This window comes from Ahaetulla prasina, chromosome 12, assembly GCF_028640845.1.
Source record: "Ahaetulla prasina isolate Xishuangbanna chromosome 12, ASM2864084v1, whole genome shotgun sequence".
Lineage (NCBI taxonomy): Eukaryota > Metazoa > Chordata > Lepidosauria > Squamata > Colubridae > Ahaetulla > Ahaetulla prasina.
Window position 1 is genome coordinate 18,618,790 of NC_080550.1, and position 19,266 is coordinate 18,638,055.

The 19,266-nt window shown below is 41.7% G+C and overlaps 1 protein-coding gene across 1 annotated transcript in view; it reads right to left on the reverse strand.

Moving 5' to 3' along the window:
- Nucleotides 1-19,266, reverse strand: part of ADAMTS18 (ADAM metallopeptidase with thrombospondin type 1 motif 18) — a 132,418-nt gene that overhangs the window by 88,703 nt on the left and 24,449 nt on the right. The window contains exons 4-5 of the mRNA XM_058154984.1: nucleotides 5,534-5,816; nucleotides 1,244-1,443 (exon numbers count right to left, since the gene is read on the reverse strand). Coding sequence (XP_058010967.1) covers nucleotides 1,244-1,443; nucleotides 5,534-5,816 — 483 coding nt within the window. The remainder of the gene's footprint in view (nucleotides 1-1,243; nucleotides 1,444-5,533; nucleotides 5,817-19,266) is intronic.

Genomic DNA, 19,266 nt, shown 5'->3' on the forward strand with positions numbered 1-19,266 from the left:
GGGACTGGTTATAAAAATAAGAAAGAAATAGTGGATGAAGCATTTAAGCCTGAGCAACCTGAAGCAACCTAAGATGAACACTCCACTTTGTTTCTAGACAGCAGATGTTGTGGTCCGCCAGCAGCCTGCAGAACTGACAACGGAGTCAGACAGTGATGACGCTGAGGAAGAGCATGAGCCAGTCCTGGAGGCTGGGGAAGGCCCGGATTAGGGCTCTGCATCAGAGGCAGAGGTGGGGCCAGGGCCATCAGGGAGTGATGTGGGGACTCCAGAGGCGGACAGTAGTGAGGCAGAGGAACAGGAGGAGCCTGTTCCTAATGCATGCATGAGAAGAGCTGCCAGAAGGCAAGAGTAGGTAAAGCAAAGAGTAGGGCCAAGAAATGATTGGCCCCTCCATAAGGCTTAAAAAACCAGCAACGGCATTTGGACTGTTTGCTGGAAAACAACATTGATAGCTTTGTCTTGTTGCATTTGTTTTGTATTGGTGTCTTCTGAACTTTTCCCAAGAAAGGCCTGATAGGACTGAGGAACTGTGTTGGGAGGAATTTGCTTCAATTTAGTTGGACTACGCTGAGAATGAGTTAATTCTCAGGTGTTATAATAAAGTTTGTTTGTTTTTACACTGACTGAGTTTCCTACTACCTACTTGGGCCTGGGTCACAACAGAAGAGTCCCTACAGAGATTTAAGCTTAATGTTAAGCGCTCCAATCTTGATTGCAGAAAATATGACTTCAGTAACAGAGTTGTTAATACTTGGAATACATTACCAGACTCTGTGGTCTCTTCCCAAAATCCCCAAAGCTTTAACCAAAAACTATCTACTATTGACCTCACCCCATTCCTAAGATGTCTGTAAGGGGTGTGCATAAGAGCCCAAGCGTGCCTACTATTCCTGTCCTAATGTTCCCTTTCATTGTATCCAATTAATATAGTTATTACATATTTATGCTTATATATATGCTTATATATCGTATAGTTATTTCATGCTTATGCTTATATATACTGTTGTGATAAATAAATAAATAAAAAAAAAATAGAAACTTCCCCAAAGCAAAGAATTCTCTTGAAACCCTGAAAATCTTAAGTGTGCATTTTTAAACCAGCATAGCCGCAATTCAAATACGTTGCCTTTCGAAATGTACACCGCATTTTCCCTGCGACCCAGATGCTAAGCTGAATTTCACCACTGCTACCCCTCTTAACCTTGAACCACCTGTTTATTTGTCAAACGTCTTGCCTTACCATGTTCATCACTGTTAAGATATAGGTGGTAACATTCTCCTTGCTGTGCTTCTCCAGCATCTTCCTATCTGCCACCACCAGAGTTTCAACGTTCAAAGTTCCACCCTTCTGATTTTTAATGGGAGATCTTTTCAACCTCGCTTGGCTCCCGTATTCGTCAGATAAGATGAATGTATCTTCAATGGGTGGCTTAGGACTATCTGAAATGAAACAGAGCAAAAATTTGGAAAAGATTCAGAACTGATTTTGTTTTTGTTGTTGTTGTTGTTGTTGTTGTTCTGTCCTAGGGTGTCGAGTAGTATGAACCCTGAATAAATCTAGCAGAGTATAAAGGTAAAGGTAAAGGTTCCCCTCGCACATATGCTAGTAGTTCCCGACTCTAGCGGGCGGTGCTCATCTCCGTTTCAAAGCCGAAGAGCCAGCGCTGTCCGAAGACGTCTCCGTGGTCATGTGGCTGGCTGACTAAACACCAAAGGTGCACAGAACGCTGTTACCTTCCCACCAAAGGTGGTCCCTATTTTTTCTACTTGCATTTTTACGTACTTTCGAACTGCTAGGTTGGCAGATGCTGGGACAAGTAATGGGAGCTCACCCTGTTACACAGCACTACGGATTCGAACCGCTGAACTGCCAACCTTTCGATCGACAAGCTCAGCGTCTTAGCCACTAAGCCACCGCACCCCCACTTAGGAGAGTATAGAAAAGGCTAAATGCCAATAAAAAGTTATCGTCAGAGTCCTTTTCAAGATATAGTTTGCTCAGTTTTTTTGGGAAGTGAATGTGTTAACCCTTTGTCTTTGCAACACAAAGAAAGGTGAAAAATCTTGAAATCAATATCTCTTGTCTAATGATTTTTGGAGTTGCCTACAGGAAACACGCATTCATCAGCCTCCAATAATTTTCTTCCCTTTTGTTTGCAACAGTGCTTTTCAATCTCAGGAACTTTTTAAGATGTGTGCACTTCAATTTCCAAAATTCCCTAGGCAGGATGCTGGGAATTGAAATCCACGCATCTTAAAAGTTCCCGAGACTGAGAAACACTGTTCTACTATATCTAAAAACCAGTTCAAATGATGGTGCTGTGTACACATCCAGTCCTCAGTTGGGTTGCAGACCAACCCCAGAAGCAACAACTCCAAAACAGAGGTACTGTACTGAGGGATAGTAGAGAATTGTGATAAGAAATAACACTGCAAGTAAGCAAAGTTTTAGGAGGCTAAGGAGAATAATGCTGGAAACATGTTTGCTACAAAATAAAACCCATCTCGGCCAAATGAATAGAAATGCAAAGCATTCATGGAACTGGACCTCATATTTGAGAGGCAGGTTTTGCAATACTCCGTTAAACATCATATTAAAAAACTAGCATCAAAACTCCTGTAAACTCTGCATTTTTCTAAAGAAAACTGATCAGGTTCCAGAACTAGACCAAAAAGACTTTGTTTCCATAGGATACTGGGTCTTTACTGTTACCCCTATAAATGCTTTTGGGAAACAGATTTTTTATTATTATTTTTTTTTAGTCAGGAGTGCCTCTATATATAAAGATGCAGACATCTGTTGAATTTGCATTAACAGTTGTATGCCTAAACATAACTACAAAAAAAAAAAAGAATAAATTGAAACACACACACACTTTTTCCAAGGTTTCTAGAGAGGCACAGAAGAAAGCAGAGGGCAGAAGGATGGAGAAACAGCCTAGAGATGACCTTCTACTCTCATAGCTTTTAAAATCAGACCCTAATACTAAAGTTAGGCCATAGACACTAAAAGCACTACGGCTTATTTTCAAAGGCATAGGCTTAAAACTCTCTTCAGCTGGAAATATAAGATCAGGGAACGGTATCAATTTATGTTATATTATTATATAATTTATTAACAAATTTTCCAGGCCACCATCTCTTCAGATTAGACTTGCCTTTGCTTTTAAGAAGCAAACCAAAAAAGAAATAATTAAAAAGAGAAAATAATAATATCAAAGCATACATTGTACTGCTAAACATATCCCTTTATACCTGCCTGTTTTATAGAAAGAAAGAGAGAGAGAGAGAGAGAGAGAGAGAGAGAGAGAGAGAGAGAGAAAGAAAGAAAGAAAGAAAGAAAGAAAGAAAGAAAGAAAGAAAGAAAGAAAGAAAGAAAGAAAGAAAGAAAGAAAGCTTTGTTAATTTTATATTGAGAATCTTAAACATCTAGGACAGGGGTGTCCAACCGTGGCAACTTGAATTCTTGTGGACTTCAATTCTCAGAGTTCCTCAGCCAGCAAAGCTGGCTGAGGAACTCTGGGAATTGAAATCCACAAGTCTTCAAGTTGCCACGGTTGGAGACTCCTGATCTAGGAAAAGCCATCTTCACTATATGATTGGGGAAACTCATTTCACATCTTACAACCTAGTTTTCATAATCATATTTTAGAAGCATCCTTCTGTGGAATTCATAGCAGGAATAAAAAACATTCTCCTTAGGTGTCCTTTTTCGTATCTCTGCCTTCTATGTATGTGCCTAAAACCCCTATTTTGATCTGATATTCTTGATCCATACCTGTCATTTGTCCAGAACCCTAAACTGTACATATAAAAGATTAGCCATATAATTTTATCCAATAGAAGTGGAAGTAGAATCAACTGATAAGACCCTGAATCGTGATTTAATTTCTATACAGGAATCTATACAGGCTTCAGTCAGGAATTACAGTATTATAACGAGGAATTCTTAGGCTGTGATCTACATTAACCATATACTTTTCTCCATGTCGCTGTAAATCTCATCAAGAAAAGATTTCATAGAATATGGAACAAATGATAAGCAATAACCTACTGCTGTATGAAAGCATCTCTACAGGGAAAATGTACAGGGCCTCTGGTGGCTCAGCAGACTAAGTCTGTCTGTCTGTTACTAACACAGCTGCTTGCAATTACTGCAGGTTCGAGTCCCACCAGGCCCAAGGTTGACTCAGCCTTCCATCCTTTATAAGGTAGGTAAAATAACAAAAAATGTATGCCTTCTGTAGTTGTAGATTGCCGGTATGAAAACATCTGATTATCTGCAGTCAGATCATGCTTTAGCACAACTGAAATTACACTACTTGCAACTTGCTGCTGAAAGTCAGGAGGGGAGGGATAGTAAACATTTGTGCGTTATAGGAAATTTAGCACAATCTTACAAGAATGAAACAGAAAAGTCACTACTTCAAATATATTTAATGGGAACCACCAAGTTAAGTGTTACGATGCTGGTTGTGATAACACCATCAACTTTTGCTGTGTTCTTCAACACACGTATCTCCATATGTCTAGAATAAGCTTCCGTCATTTGAAACAGGGGTGAAATCTGAAAATTTTCCCTACCGGTTCTGTGGGCGTGGCTTAATTGGTGGGTGTAGCTTGGTGGCTTGGAAACATACCGGTCTACCAGGCTTGCTTTAGTCTAGCAGAGCCATACTGGTCTATTTGTCTTTTTTGGGAGTGCACTGGTCTACCTTCTTTAAAAATAGAGGCACTGGTTTACTAGCCGCCTACAGCACTGATCAGCTGTAGTGCAGCCCTTTGAAGCACCGTGGCAGTCATTTAAGGCTGTTTGCAGCTATATCACCACAGAGAGCTTCAGGGACAGAGAAGAGGAACAGCGAGGTATGGGCAGTGTGGGGGGCAGGGATTTTTGCTACCGGTTCTCCCAACTACCCACCCCCATCGCTATCGGATCATGCGATCCAGTCCAAACGGGGAGCATTTCACCCGATTTGAAACCTTCTATAGGAGCTGGACTATAACTTCCATCTCATTCTGGATGAAACACGGTGGAAGTTGTCATCCAACATGTGCAAAGGACATCAGGTTGAGAAGTTTGGGATAGTATCTACTATTAATGTATGGACCCATTAGCATCTTAAAAAAAAAAAAGACCCAATTATTTAGTTCTTCATGTGCTCATTAGATGCTTACATGGACCAATTGACACTAGCACTCTATCCTACTTAAAGATACTCTGAACATTCTTTTCTTAAGATGGCCATATGGCATATAACAGAAATGACTAATTTCCCAAAACAGACCATTTCAAATGGCCTATGTTGGGTTTGAAGTGCTTCAGGTTTAGGTCATTTCGGAAGTTGTTGGGAATGGTCCATTCCAAGATAAAAAAACTTATCTTGTGACAGGCTCTTTGGATACTTCCACATCTTAATCAAGCCTGCAAACCTTGAGCACCATAATAAGAGCCTAATATTCTTAGGACCGTTATGTCAAAGAGAAAGAGAAACAGAGACACAGAGAAAGAGAAAGTTTCCTTACATACATTTCTTGCGCCGTCCACAAAAATGCTGCTTTTGAAACCTTCCATGGTTGTAATCGTTAGCTGGAATGTGATGCTTGTGGCCAGTGAGATTGCTGTGATGTTCAGGGGGAAAGTGGTAAAGATTTGGATCTACTTTGTGCCGGTGGACTTTCTCTTCAGCTGTCCGTTTATACAATACATGAGGATGGTGTCCAGCAGGTGGCATATAGTGAAGTTCCTGTGCTAGGTGTTGAGGTAATGGCGATATAAGGAAGTCATTCTCCTGTGTCCTTATCAAACCTGACTAAAGACAGAAATAGAAAGGAAAGCAATGGTTATAAACAGATTCACTAAAAAAAAAGTCACAAATGATAGCTTAGATCTTTATTTGAGGCTGTGTTGACCCAGGCCCAAGTAGGTAGTAGTAGACACAATCGGTTCAAAAATAAACAGACTTTATTAGAACAGCTGAGAATTAACTCATTCTCAGCATAGTCCAAACTAAAGGAAAGCAAATTCTTCCTAACACAATTCTTCAGTCTTATCACCAACCTTGGTCTAATTAGGCAAACTGACCCAATGGGCCAGTCCTGGAGTCAGGGGAAGGCCCAGACGAGGGCTCTGCGTCAAAGGCAGAGTTGAGGCTAGGGCCATCTGGGAGCAATGCGCGAACTCTGGAGCCTCTGGAAGTGGACAGCTTAAAGGCAGAGGAAGAGGAGGAGCCTATTCTTAATGCATGCATGAGAAGAGCTGCCAGAAGGCAAGAGCAGCTGAAGAAAAAAGGACGACTCAGGAGTAAGGCCAGGAGATGATTGGCCACTCCCATCAGGCTTAAAAGAGCAGCAAAAAGCCATTGGGTTCTTTGTAGAAAAGCAACGTTGATTCCATTGCTTCTTCTCAGCATCTCTTGAACTTTGTGGGGGGTTTGCCAAGAAAAGCCTTTGGCAGGTTGCCAAAGACAACAAAGGTTGGCAATAAGGCCGAAGAATTTGTTTTGGACTAAAGTTGAGAATGAATTAATTCTCAGCTGTTTTAATAAACTAATTTTTTTCAGGACTGAATTGTGTTTGGTAATCACTACTTGGGCCACGGTCACAACAATTCCCAAGCTGGCTACCTTCATTACAGATCGCAAGTTTATTTCAAGCCACATTACTAAACAGCCTTTCAACCAGCAGCACAGAAAGCTAGTAGAAGCCTTTCATCACGACATTGGCCAGAAGCAACAAGCTGAACAAATTCAAGCACATCTATGTTACTATGTCCTTAGTGGATGGTAGTTTAGCCTCTGTTTCAGAACCCCAAGACATCTAGATTCTTCCATCTGGGGCCCAAACCAATAGGTCTGATTAAGACCCTGTTCCTACTATGAAGCCTCATCTGCCAAACCACAGCTAAAGTCCAGTTTGAGAGACACTGCATTCACCAATATAAATGTTTAATTATACAGCAGTAGCCAAAATTGTGGAAACCTTTTGGGAAAAGTGTATTTTCTAAAACTAGCTAATAACGCCACTGTTTTTTGCATTAGTACCATAAAATTATATATCAATGGAAAGGTAATTTAATCAAGAATGTAATGCAATAACTTTTGTGAAGGATTTGCTATTAGAATAACAGTTACAGTATAAAGAAGAAAAGTGTAACACGTAGAAGAAACAAGATATACAAAAATTATGATCATAGAAAAAATGAGATATACAAAATTATCACCATGTCAGTTAATACTTAGTTGGGTAACCTTTAGCCTGAATCATGGCCTTACAATGTCTTCCCATGGAGTGAACCAAGTCTTTTAGTTCTGTAGCTGTTCTAATGTGAAACCAAGATTGAAGGATTGCTTCTATAAACTGGGTTTTATTGCTGGGTCTCTTCTGACTAACAAGTTTCTTTAGTCGGCTCCATAGATTTTCAGTTGGGTTAAGGTCCGGGCTATTCCCATGCTATTTCAGCAATGGAATAGGATTGTCTTGAAACTCCCCCCAAAAGGTGGTGTTATTAGCCATCAAACCTCAAAAATACTTTTCCCAAAAGGTTTCCACAATTTTGGCCACTATTGTACATAAAAAATGCTTCAGTTACATTCTGTATCTACATTTAAACTAAACTGCCTAGGATAGAAAATCAGTGGAACCATATTTGAACCTCTGCCCAAACCAAGGCAAGCTTAAATAATTTAGTGCATGCTGGTACATCTAAATGCGCAGCCACTAGTAGAGTCTACCCTTTAAAAAATGTTGCATGCAAGCAACGATACATATTCCTCCTTTAGTTTAAAGGAGGCCCGAAGTCTTTGCCTTTGTTTTTTTATTTAAGTAGGAAAACCCACTTTTGTGCATTCAATTAGAAGACCTTAGAGGAAAGGAAAGTCAGTTGCATAAAACCATAAATGAAGGCAGCTGTCAACCAAACTGGCCTTTTCAAACTCCTCATCCATTCTTTCCATACAGCATGGAAAGAAAGTCTTATCAGCCATCTTCAGCCAATAGTCTCTCTTTTCTTGGGGTAAAACTGAGGACTCTTGGTTTATCGTACTGGCTGGGGAATTCTCGGAGTTGAAGTTAAAAGTTGCCAAGGTTAAGAAACATTGGTATAACTTCTAAAGGTCTACTATTAGCAGGGGTGGGCTGCAAGGATTCGGGAGAACCTCTAGCTAAGATTCTGTTCAGTTCGGAGAATCCAACTCCTGGCTGCCCCTGCCCACCTCACCCTGCCCCTCACAGGAGTCCCCACGCAGCCTGTTTTGGATGCAGGTTAAGTGCAGGGCGCGCACGGAGGCTCGGGGAGGGCAAAAAACAGGTCTACCGGAAGTTCGCAGACGCCAGAAATGGGCCTGTTTCCAGCCTCCAGAGGGCCTCCAGACCCTGGGGGGCCGTTTTCGCCCTCCTGGAGGCTCGAGGAAAGCCTCCAGAGCCCGGGGAAGGCAAAAAAGCCCCCCCTGCCATGGTGCAGGAGGCCAACGCCCAGCATGACCAAGCCCACCCAGTAACCAGGCAAAGAACCCCTTGCTAAAAATTTTGAAGCCCAGCCCTGACTTTTAGACCCTACAAAGACATAGAGGACGATCAGAAGGGAAGCGGGAACTAAAGAAGGTGCATGCATTTGAGTCTGGGAGTAAGAAAGCTAACAAGTTTAGCCTCTCTGCAAAATAATGAACCGGCTCACATACTCGGTCCCAGTTTTTGCAAATGAGCGTGCCAAAGTCTGCCCCATAAATTTTCAATGCTAATATTTTGATTTCTGCTTTATAGTTGCTTCTGTTTTTCTCACCGCTAAGCAAATATTCTGCTAGACCTGTTTATTTTACGAGAAGGATACTGATCTTGTGCATGCCATGTATTAAACTCATGCTACAGCCACCATGACTAATGTGGTACCATGCAATTTTCCCCCGATACAGAAGTTTACTGATTTTCTAATTTATTGTTAGAATGCTGGGGAATTGTTTTCATCTTTCTCTTAGCGTTTGTTTATTAGTCAATTTGAGAAATTTGCTGATGATTGTTGTGTGAGATGTGTGATTTTACTACTGGGCGTTACTGAAATTATTTTCTAGCAGACCTCTTCCCACCATTCTAAAGAACTCCAGTGACAAGTTCTATGAGATTTAATCAAAGCTATAAACATTTATTGACTGTGTTTATAAATATTTGCACATCTTAGTTGGATCTTCCAAAATGATTCTTGGCAGGAACAAAAGCAACAAAGAAACATATTCTCTGTGCTGGCAAACCTGGACATCTTGAATAGATAGTTTGCTCTCCTAGTTTGTTTTAAATAACCTAAACTGGAAAATTGTGGAAAGTGGAATTAGCTCTGCCACTTTCCTATAATGCTACCTAATACAAGAAACATTAATAGTCATAGATGTTATCAATAGATCTGCCTGCAGGAAAAACTCTAAAGCCCTCATTTTGCACAAAAGATGGGAAGTTCCTCTCTGCCAATGGAGGGGACCACTGCTCAACCCAACTTTGTTTTGGAAAAAATATTCTCTTAAATAAAGAGTTTGGGGGTGGTGGTCCAGAACGATTTAGGATATATTTTATAAAATACAAAAATGCATTATGCAGCTGTAAAAATTCTCTGGTATGTGTTCTCTCTCCCCACCCCCACTCACCTCTCTCTCCCTCCCTCCCTCTCTTCCTCCCTCTCTTCCTCCCTCTCTTGTGTGCACGTACACACACGCACACAAACACAGAGAGCTATGTCCTTACTGGTATTAGTATATCCAGCTTCCTCAACTTCAAAGAGCTGGCATGATCTTTATCAAGGTCAGCACCAGCACTTAAATGTCTGTTAATCACTTATCAGCTTCTGTGGTTTCCAATTCTGTGGTTTCATTCAAACCAGATGTGTGAAGAAGATCCAGGTTTTGTGCTAAACATCTCCCAATAGGAAGGAGGGAAGGAAAGAAGGAAGGGAGGGAGGGGAGGGAGGGAGGATGTCAAACTGTACAATCTTGGCCTCTATAAACTACTGGTCTGATTCAGTAAAAAGTAGCATGGTGTGTTTATATAGATATTATGCAGATGTAGACTCTTGGCCAACAACAACACCCTTCTTGTGGGCTTTCCTGAAGCATCAAGCAGCGCTGTTTGGAATAGGATAAAGGATTAAGTGGGCTCCCAATCTCATCCAAAGGGCTGTCTTTACGTTTTTAAAAGAGCGATGATGTGATAGCTCTAGTCAGAATTTGCATCAGCATCCAGTGTTCTTGGGCAACTGTCCAGACCCCAGCGCTCTGAAAGAGCCTACTGTTGGATGCTTAACCTGAGTCCTCCTTCATCTATTTTTGCTAGCTTGTATTTCAAGGAGACTCTGCTGTTATCTAGCAACCTTCCAATTAACCACCATCCCTCTGAAGCAGATTGCTGTTGAATTCTGCAGATTTTTTTAAAAGACGGACACATTCCCTGTGTGGTGGGTGGGTGGGTGGGTGTACATTTTTAGATGGGTTTGGTAGACATCTAAGGGTGATAATGGATGCATTTGTCTTCCTGAGGCTTCCTGTTCCCACGCCTGCCATAGTTTCAAGAGGGAAAATATTTGGGTGGTTTTTGGGGAAAATCAGGGATGCTATTCAGCAGGTTCTGACAGGTTCTGGAGAACCGGTAGTGGAAATTTTGAGTAGTCTGGAGAACCAGCAGTGGAAATTTTAAGAAGTTTGGAGAACCAGCAAATACCACCTCTGGTTGGTACCAGAGTGGGGAGAGAATGGGGATTTTGCAGTATCCTTCCCCTGCCATGCCCACCAAGCAACACCCACAGAACCAGTAGTAAAAAAATTTGAATTTCACCACTGGGAAAAATCATTAAGATTAGGAACTGGGAGAATTTTATTTTCTAGAACAAGGACATCCAACCTCGGCGACTTGAAGACCATGGCTGGCTGAGGAATTGTGGGACTCGAAGTCCCCAAGTTAAAGCCACAAATTTTAAAGTTGCCAAGACTGGACAACCTTGTTCTAGACTAGATTCTCCCCTTCACATGTTAATCCATATTTGAGACTGGGAAGGATCACAGGATCAGAAGAACTGGAATGTTCTGCCACTCAATGTCAGGGCCATTGATCTCTGAGAACCAGGGAACCAAAAAGGACAACAAAACCCTCAAACAGCAGGCAGATTGCAGGTTATCCGCTTCCTTAATGAAATCCAAATAAATAAATTCTCTCTTTTTTTTAGAAGAACTCAAAACGAACCTTGCAACCACATTTTATTTTTATCCCATATTAATTTCGTCATCTCAAGTGAGACGGTCTACAACTTTCTCGCTCCAATGAACAGTTAGCTCCCCTTCTCAGTAAGTATTGAATATACCAGTGGAATGAGACAAAGTTATCCCCATAGAGGGAGGAAAGAGGGGGAAAGGGGGGAGGGGGAAAGGGAGAGGGAAGAGAGAAAGGGAGAGGGAGGAAGAGTAAGGGAAGTAGGGAGAGGGAGGGAGAGAGGGAGGAAAAGGGGAAGGGGGAGAGGGAGAGAGGGAGGGGGAAAGGGAGAGGGAAAGAGAGGAAGGGAAGGGGAGAGGGAGAGAGGGAGGGAAGGAGGAGAGGGAGAGGGAGAGAGGGAGAGGGAGGGGAGGAAGGAGGGAGGAAAGGGAGATGGAGAGAGAGGAGGAAGGAGAGAGAGGAGAAGGAGGGAGGAAGAGGGAGAGGGAGAGCAATAGAGAGGGAGAGGGATGGAGGGAGGAAAGGGAGAGGAGAGAGAGGGAGGGGAGGAAGGAGAGGAGAGAGAGGGAGGGAAGGAGGAGAGAGGAAGGAGGGAGAGAGAGGGGAGGGAAGGAGAGAGAGAGGGAGAGAGAGAGAGAGGGAAGGAGGGATGGGGAGAGGGAGGGAGAGAGGAAGGGAGAGGGAGAGAGAGAGATCAGTATTTATGATTTAAGTCATCAGGAAAAGATGATACCATCATATGATGATACCATCATGCGTAATCTGCACTGGCTCCCAGTGGTCTTCCGGGTTCACTTTAAGGTACTTGTCATCACCTTTAAAACGCTCCATGGCCTAGGGCCGGGATATTTACGGGACCGCCTACTGCCACCATTAGCCTCTCACCGACCAGTGCGCTCTCACAGAGAGGGCCTCCTCCGGATACCGTCAGCTAAACAATGTCGGCTGACGACCTCTAGGGGGAGGGCCTTCTCTGTGGGGGCCCCTACCCTCTGGAACGAGCTCCCTCTAGGGCTTCGTCAATCCCCGATCTCAAGTCCTTCCGCCGCGAGCTGAAGACGCTGCTGTTTCGAAGAGCAGGACTAGCCTGAATGTAGTTTTAAATTGGGATTTTTAAAAAAGGGGTTTAAATGAGGTTTTAAATTTGTATTTAAAAGTTAGAGCATCAACTGAATTTAACTATCTATTCTTTAGCTGTTTTTTATCTATTATATGTTTTCTGTTGTTTTTTGTCTGTGAACCGCCCTGAGTCCTTCGGGAGATGGGCGGTATACAAATATAATAAATAATAATAATAATAATAATATGCAGTTATGGGGATCTCACCTTGGTAGCCAGTATTTTGCAATAACAGCTCATCTACTGATTTGCCTATCACTTACTGAGGGATGGGGGGATGGGAGAGAAACTCAAGAAAACAGTAAATCTGTTTTAGATTTTGCCATTTAAAGGATTTCCAACATCTGAAATTATTCCTACAGGATTCATTTCATAACTGATTTGAACCATATGAAAAAGAATGGCCTGTGTCTCCTTTTAAAAAAAAAAAATCAATCCATGATGGACGCTTAACTGTAAGTTTGCTATTGAAAAGTCATATTGGTAGGCAAAGATTTTCAGAAATGTATTACGAAAATTGTTCTGGTTAGGGCTGACCAGCAATTTTAAAAAAAACACATTTTGGTAATTTATATTTATCTATTATTAATAATTAATAAGGGATGTGGTGACTCAGTGGCTAAGGCGCTGAGCTTATCGATCGAAAGGTCGGCAGTTCAGTGGTTCGAATCCCTAGTGCCGCGTAATGGGGTGAGCTCCCGTTTCTTGTCCCAGCTTCTGCCAACCTAGCAGTTTGAAAGCACGTTAAAAAATCCAAGTTGAAAAATAGAAACCAATTTTGGTGGGAAGGTAACAGCATTCTGTGCGCCTTTGGCGTTGAGTCATGCCAACCACATGACCACAGAGACGTCTTCGGAGAGCGCTGGCTCTCCAGCTTTGAAACGGAGATGAGCACTGCCCCCTAGAATCAGGAATGACTAGCATATATGTAGTCTTCAACTTACAACCACAACTGAGCCCAGAATTTATGTCGCTAAGTAAGATATTTGTGGAGTGAGTTTTGCCCCATTTCACAATTTTTCTTGTCACATTCGTTAAGTGAATCACTGCAGTTGTTAAGAGAGTAACATGGCTGTTAAGAGAATCTGGCTTCCCCATTGACTTTGCTTGTCAGAAGGTCACAAAAGGGGATCACATGACCCTGGGACCCTGCAACCATCATAAATGTGAATCACTTGCCAAGTGTCTGAATTTTGATCACCTGACCCTGGCGATGGGGCAATGGTCATAAATAGGAAAAATGATCCTAAGTCACTTTTTTTTCCAACGCTGTTGTAACTTTGACCAGTCACTACAACGAACTGTTGTAAGTCAAGAACTACCTGTAGTCATTTATAGACATGTCACGGATTGCATGCTGATAATGATAATAATATTATGATGATCTGATCATCATAATAATGTGACGGTGATGGTATCGTATTTTAAATGCAGGACTGAACACATAGAGAAGGAATTGCCCTTCCCCAACTCTATATTTTTCCCTCTTAGTCTGAAAAACCTAACAGGAAGAAGACTTTTGAAGGCCGCATCCATCCACTTTGGTAGGATGGTCAAGAGAACTTCATGGGTATGTCCATCAAGTCATCAGCAGTTGAACTGGACTTGGAAGAGACTTTGCATGTGAGTACATCTGGAAGGCTGCAAACCTCTGGAAAGAGGACTGTACTATGGGGGGAAAAAACAAACATTTGCACACGCACAGCCACATTTTACTCACTTCTTAGCCATCTGGTCACACGCTAATTATAAGCACAGCGTACCCATGAGAGTTTCGCTGAAATTCCCTTGTCTTTTGGAAAGATAGTCAATTTCCTTTCCATCAGATTGAACAACTTGGCCGAATGTTCTCTACGATGTTAAACATTATTCGTGAGCATATAATAGGGGTGTGTCTGTTATTGGAGTATGTAATATTCGAAAGCAGCTGAGGAATTCACATCTCAATTACTTAAAAATAACTTTGCCCATGTTGCATTAAAAAAAAAAGAAAGAAATATTTTCTCCTCTCCCTATTACACCACATATGCGTGAATTTCATTCCCGTGAACCTTAGTTTCATGATACGTTCATGCAGTTGTGAGGAACAGCTCATCAAAATGTGTTTAGGACTGAGAAATGGTCAATCCGTATGCAAATCCTGAATTACAATTTAGAGCAAGATGAAATTCCATACTCGGGATAGAAGAAGACAATCAGACCAATGGTGTGGGCTCCAGACTAAACAAATCAAGATAATTAGCTTTGAGTTCTAGCAATGAATATATCCTAAACTGCATTAAATGCCAACGTAAGGGAGGCCAATAACGAAACCAGATAACATGTGGGAGTTGTATAATCAGATCTATCCTGATGTTGCCTGTATTTTTTCAATGCAGCTCGGAAGGGACAAGCTGGGTCAAGGATGCTGCATGGGTGAAACCAGAGTTCCATCACTGTCCCATTCAAATGGCTTCTTCTAAATGCTGCTATTGGGTACCTTCTCAGTGGGCAGGGATTAACAGTAACTTTTGAAGATCAAAAGTCATGTGCCCAGGGAGTACATCTCTTTTGTGCTAGGTAGGCTCAAAGGATCTTTTATATTCCAAAGATTTAATATTGGCTTTAAAAATTGCTTTAGGAAGGAAGGTCATTAAGGGAAAATTGATTAATAAGATATTAATAGCTTCATAGGACAGAACTGAAAACTTATTCATAGCTAGAATATGGGAACTGAACCCAAGGTATTTATCAGAGGTGGGTTTCAGCAGGTTCTGACCAGTTCTGGAGAACCAGTAGCGGACATTTTGAGTAGTTCAGAGTACCATCTCTGATTGGCCCTGCTCCCATCTATTCTCTGCCTCCCGAGTCCCAGGGAGGAAATGGGGATTTTACAGTAACCTTCCCCTGGAGTGGGAAGGGAATGGAGATTTTATAGTATCCTTCCCCTGCCACGCCCACCAAGCCATGCCCACCAAGCCACACCCACAGAACTAGTAGTAAAAATTATTGAATCCCACCACTGATATTTATATATGATTCTAAAAGGTTCAACTTATACATTAATGTTGTGGTAAAGGTACATCTTTAGCTGACAGCAAAGCAACATTTAGTCTTTATTAAAAGGCCTGAATTCTTTGGGGGGGGAGAAAGGTGCTGTCATTTAACTGCCAGAATGAAAATATGAACAATATCAAAGGGAAGGAAGTATTCAGTCTCTGCCTGATTATTTTCCTACTTCCTATATATTAAGCTGTTAAAAACAGGAGCAACTTTTGAAATCCTCGTTATCGTCTCATTCAATCGTCTTGAGCAGAGCAAATCCAGTTGTTCACCAACTCAGACAAGACACGTCAATAGTTCTGAGCTGAAAAGCAAGCTCTAGAACTCTGACCTTCTACGGGGGGGGGGGTTGTCCTTAGGTTGAGAGGTTCAAAAATCTGTACAACCAGATTTGCTGCCATTTAATGGTCTGGATTTTGGCAGGTCAGGTGTGAAACTTCCTGCTCCTGTCTCTACCAACTCATAGCCAATGAACGACGACTAGATTGGTGTCAAAGGTCTAGGTCAAGAAAATAAAAATCATTCTTCGGATGACATATCCGAAGTTATGGTTTAAAAAGGTAAAGGTTCCCCTCGCACATACATGCTAGTCGTTGCCGACTCTAGGGGGCGGTGCTCATCTCCGTTTCAAAGCCGAAGAGCCAGCGCTGTCCGAAGACGTCTCTGTGGTCATGTGGCCGGCATGACTCAATACCAAAGGCACACGGAACGCTGTTACCTTCCCACCAAAGGTGGTCCCTATTTTTTCTACTTGCATTTTTATGTGCTTTCGAAACTGCTAGGTTGGCAGAAGCTGGGACAAGTAACGGGAGCTCACCCCATTACAAGGCAGCGCTAGGGATTCGAACCGCCGAGCTGCCAACCTTTCGATCAACAAGCTCAATGTCCTAGCTCCTGAGCCACTGCGTTTACATATCCCATATTCATTATGTAAGACTGTTTGTTCCTCTAAAAAATTCCGCAGATAACAGTAGAGAGTCCAAGGGGACACGACATAGAATCTTTGTGTTTTGACAGTTTAGTGACTCTTGGAAAACACCTCCAGATGATCTGACTCCATTCTATGATGATGCAGCTGTTTCATTCATTACCTGGAATTTTTTTCCCCTAATTTTGGTTAAAACTTATGTTGTTTCCATTGGTTTTGTATTTGTTTAACAATATCATTGATATGCACCATTTCAGGAGATCTCTTTCTAACGTAAAATACAGAAATAAAGAATTCATGTTCCCCCCCCCAATATAATATTATCCCCTCCTTTTAAAATATTTTCAAAACCCCTTGCCCATCTTCTCCACACTACAGATTTACCAACAGCACAGTTGAAGAGCAGATGTTAACTTATTTCATAATAACAGACTTGGAAGGGACCTTGGAGGTCTTCTAGTCCAACCCCCTGCCCAGGCAGGAAACCCTACACCATTTCAGACAAATGGTTATCCAACATTTTCTTAAAACATTCCAGTGTTGGAGCATTCACAACTTCTGCAGGCAAGTTGTTCCACTTATTGATTGTTCTAACTGTCAGGAAATTTCTCCTTAGTTCTAAGTTGCTTCTCTCCTTGATTAGTTTCCACCCATTCTTCTTGTCCTGCTCTCAGGTGTTTTGGAGAATAGTTTGACTCCCTCTTCTTTGTGGCAACCCCTGAGATATTGGAACACTGCTATCATGTCTCCCCTAGTTCTTTTTTTCATTAAACTAGGCATACCGAGTTCCTGCAACCGTTCTTCATATGTTTTTGCCTCCAGTCCCCTAATCATCTTTGTTGCTCTTCTCTGCACTCTTTCTAGAGTCTCAACATCTTTTTTATATCGTGGCGACCAAAACTGAATGCAATATTCCAAGTGTGGCCTTATCAAGGCATTATAAAGTGGTATTAACACTTCACTTGATCTTGATTCTATCCCTCTGTTTATGCAGCCTAGAACTGTGTTGGCTTTTTTGGCAGCTGCTGCACACTGCTGGCTCATATTTAAATGGTTGTCCACTAAGACTCCAAGATCCCTCTCACAGTTACTGCTGTTGAGCAAGGTACCACATATATGGTACATGTGCAACTATAGCCATCCTTTCACTGTAGGGTATTCTAATAAAGCTAAGTATAGTTGGGTCTGGTGACCACTTGAGAAGATGGCCCCCCAAAATTGCAAAGCTGTAAATTAGACTAAGAAGTCAAAAACAATCCAGAAAAAAAAAACCAAGAGCAATTTCACTTCACTTCTATTCCAAAGAAAAGTACTGGAATATTTCCAAAGTTTGAAGGAGTCCAGTTCAGTTCAATGCAGAAGAAATGTCACCTTCATTGACTTCTCAGCAGAAATTGTGTCTCTAGCTGTTTTTATGATCACTGGAAGAACAATATGATCCCCCCCCCCCAGAACATACATCTTTCTGCATCGGGCCATCAAATCTACGTTCCAAGTCAAGCAAGATTTCTGCAAGTTCAGGATAACAGACTAAATACTTTATTCAGAGTGACAGTTCCACCCAGCATTGCAAAGCAAACGGGAAGCCACAGGATTAGAGAGGAATTCTCTAATGCTTCACTAGTTTTACCGTGAAAGAAGGCAGTGCTGTTTGAACAACAACTCATGCACCAACAAGTAGCTGATGAAAGGTTAAAATATAGGTGAGTGATAGGAAAATTTTGTCAGAAGTGGGAGAGGGATAGTCACACATCGGAAAATCAAACGGCTAATCAAGTCATTTGCAAAAATAAATGTGTAGTTAGTGCAAATAGCAGGAAATCTCTTAAATCAGTAATATTATTTCCTCAAACAATGAAGACAGATGGTAAGGCTGATAGATATAGATCTACTCACGTCTGTTGAGTAATAAGAGGAATTGCTTGGGGAAATTACAGTTTGCAGAAACTTATCCTTCTCTTCCTCCTTTCTTGCCTTCTTTCTTTCTTTCTCTTTCTTTTCTTTCTCTCTCTCTCTCTCTCTCTCTCTCACACACACACACACACACACACACACACACAAAGGTAAACAGAAACCAGAAAGGGTAGTGCTCAAGAAAATTAACCTCAGCGGCAAAAGAAACTATAACAGGGCCTCTGTTATTAACACAGCTGCCTGCAATTACTGCAGGTTCTAGTCCCACCAGGCCCAAGGTCTTCCATCCTTTATAAGGTAAGTAAAATGAGGACCCAGATTGTTGGGGGCAATAAGTTGACTTTGTATATAAATATACAAATAGGATGAAGACTATTGCTAACATAGTGTAAGCCACCCTGAGTCTTCGGAGAAGGGTGGGATATAAATGCAAATAAAAAAAAATAAACACTTTCATAAGATTATAACACTTTCTGTTTTGCTACTGGTTCAGAACATTCAAGGAACTGAATTTCCCACATGTGAAGAATGGTATTAGTCATGAGAAACCAAGTTCTGAGAACCTACCAAGGGGACTATCAAAATCAGGCACAAAGGTCTTATACAACATGGGCAGAATGACACAATTCTATCCTGTCTCAATTTTACCACAAAGAGCCGTTTCTCTTCTCTTTTTCATCATGCCTTGCAAATGATGAAAATGGTGGACTCCATGGTCACCATTGTTGAATCCATTTTTGATCTCTACCCAGATCTTCAGATCAACAGCAGCAGATCAGAAGAAAAGGGCATTGCTATTCTGAAATCTCCTGCCCCGTGGTTTCCATAAACAAATGGTGATCTCTGTTGTTCCTTATATGTTCTTTCTGCGCCAACTCAGTAAGCTCAAACCGCCCAAGGAGCTGCTGATTCAGTTCTACAGAGGAATTATTGAGTCTGTCATTTGCACCTCTATAACTGTCTGGTTCGGTTCTGCAACCCAACAAGAAAGACACAGACTTCAGAGTATAATTAGATCTGCAGAAAAAATAATTGCTACCAACCTGCCTTCCATTAAGGACCTGTATACTGCACGAATC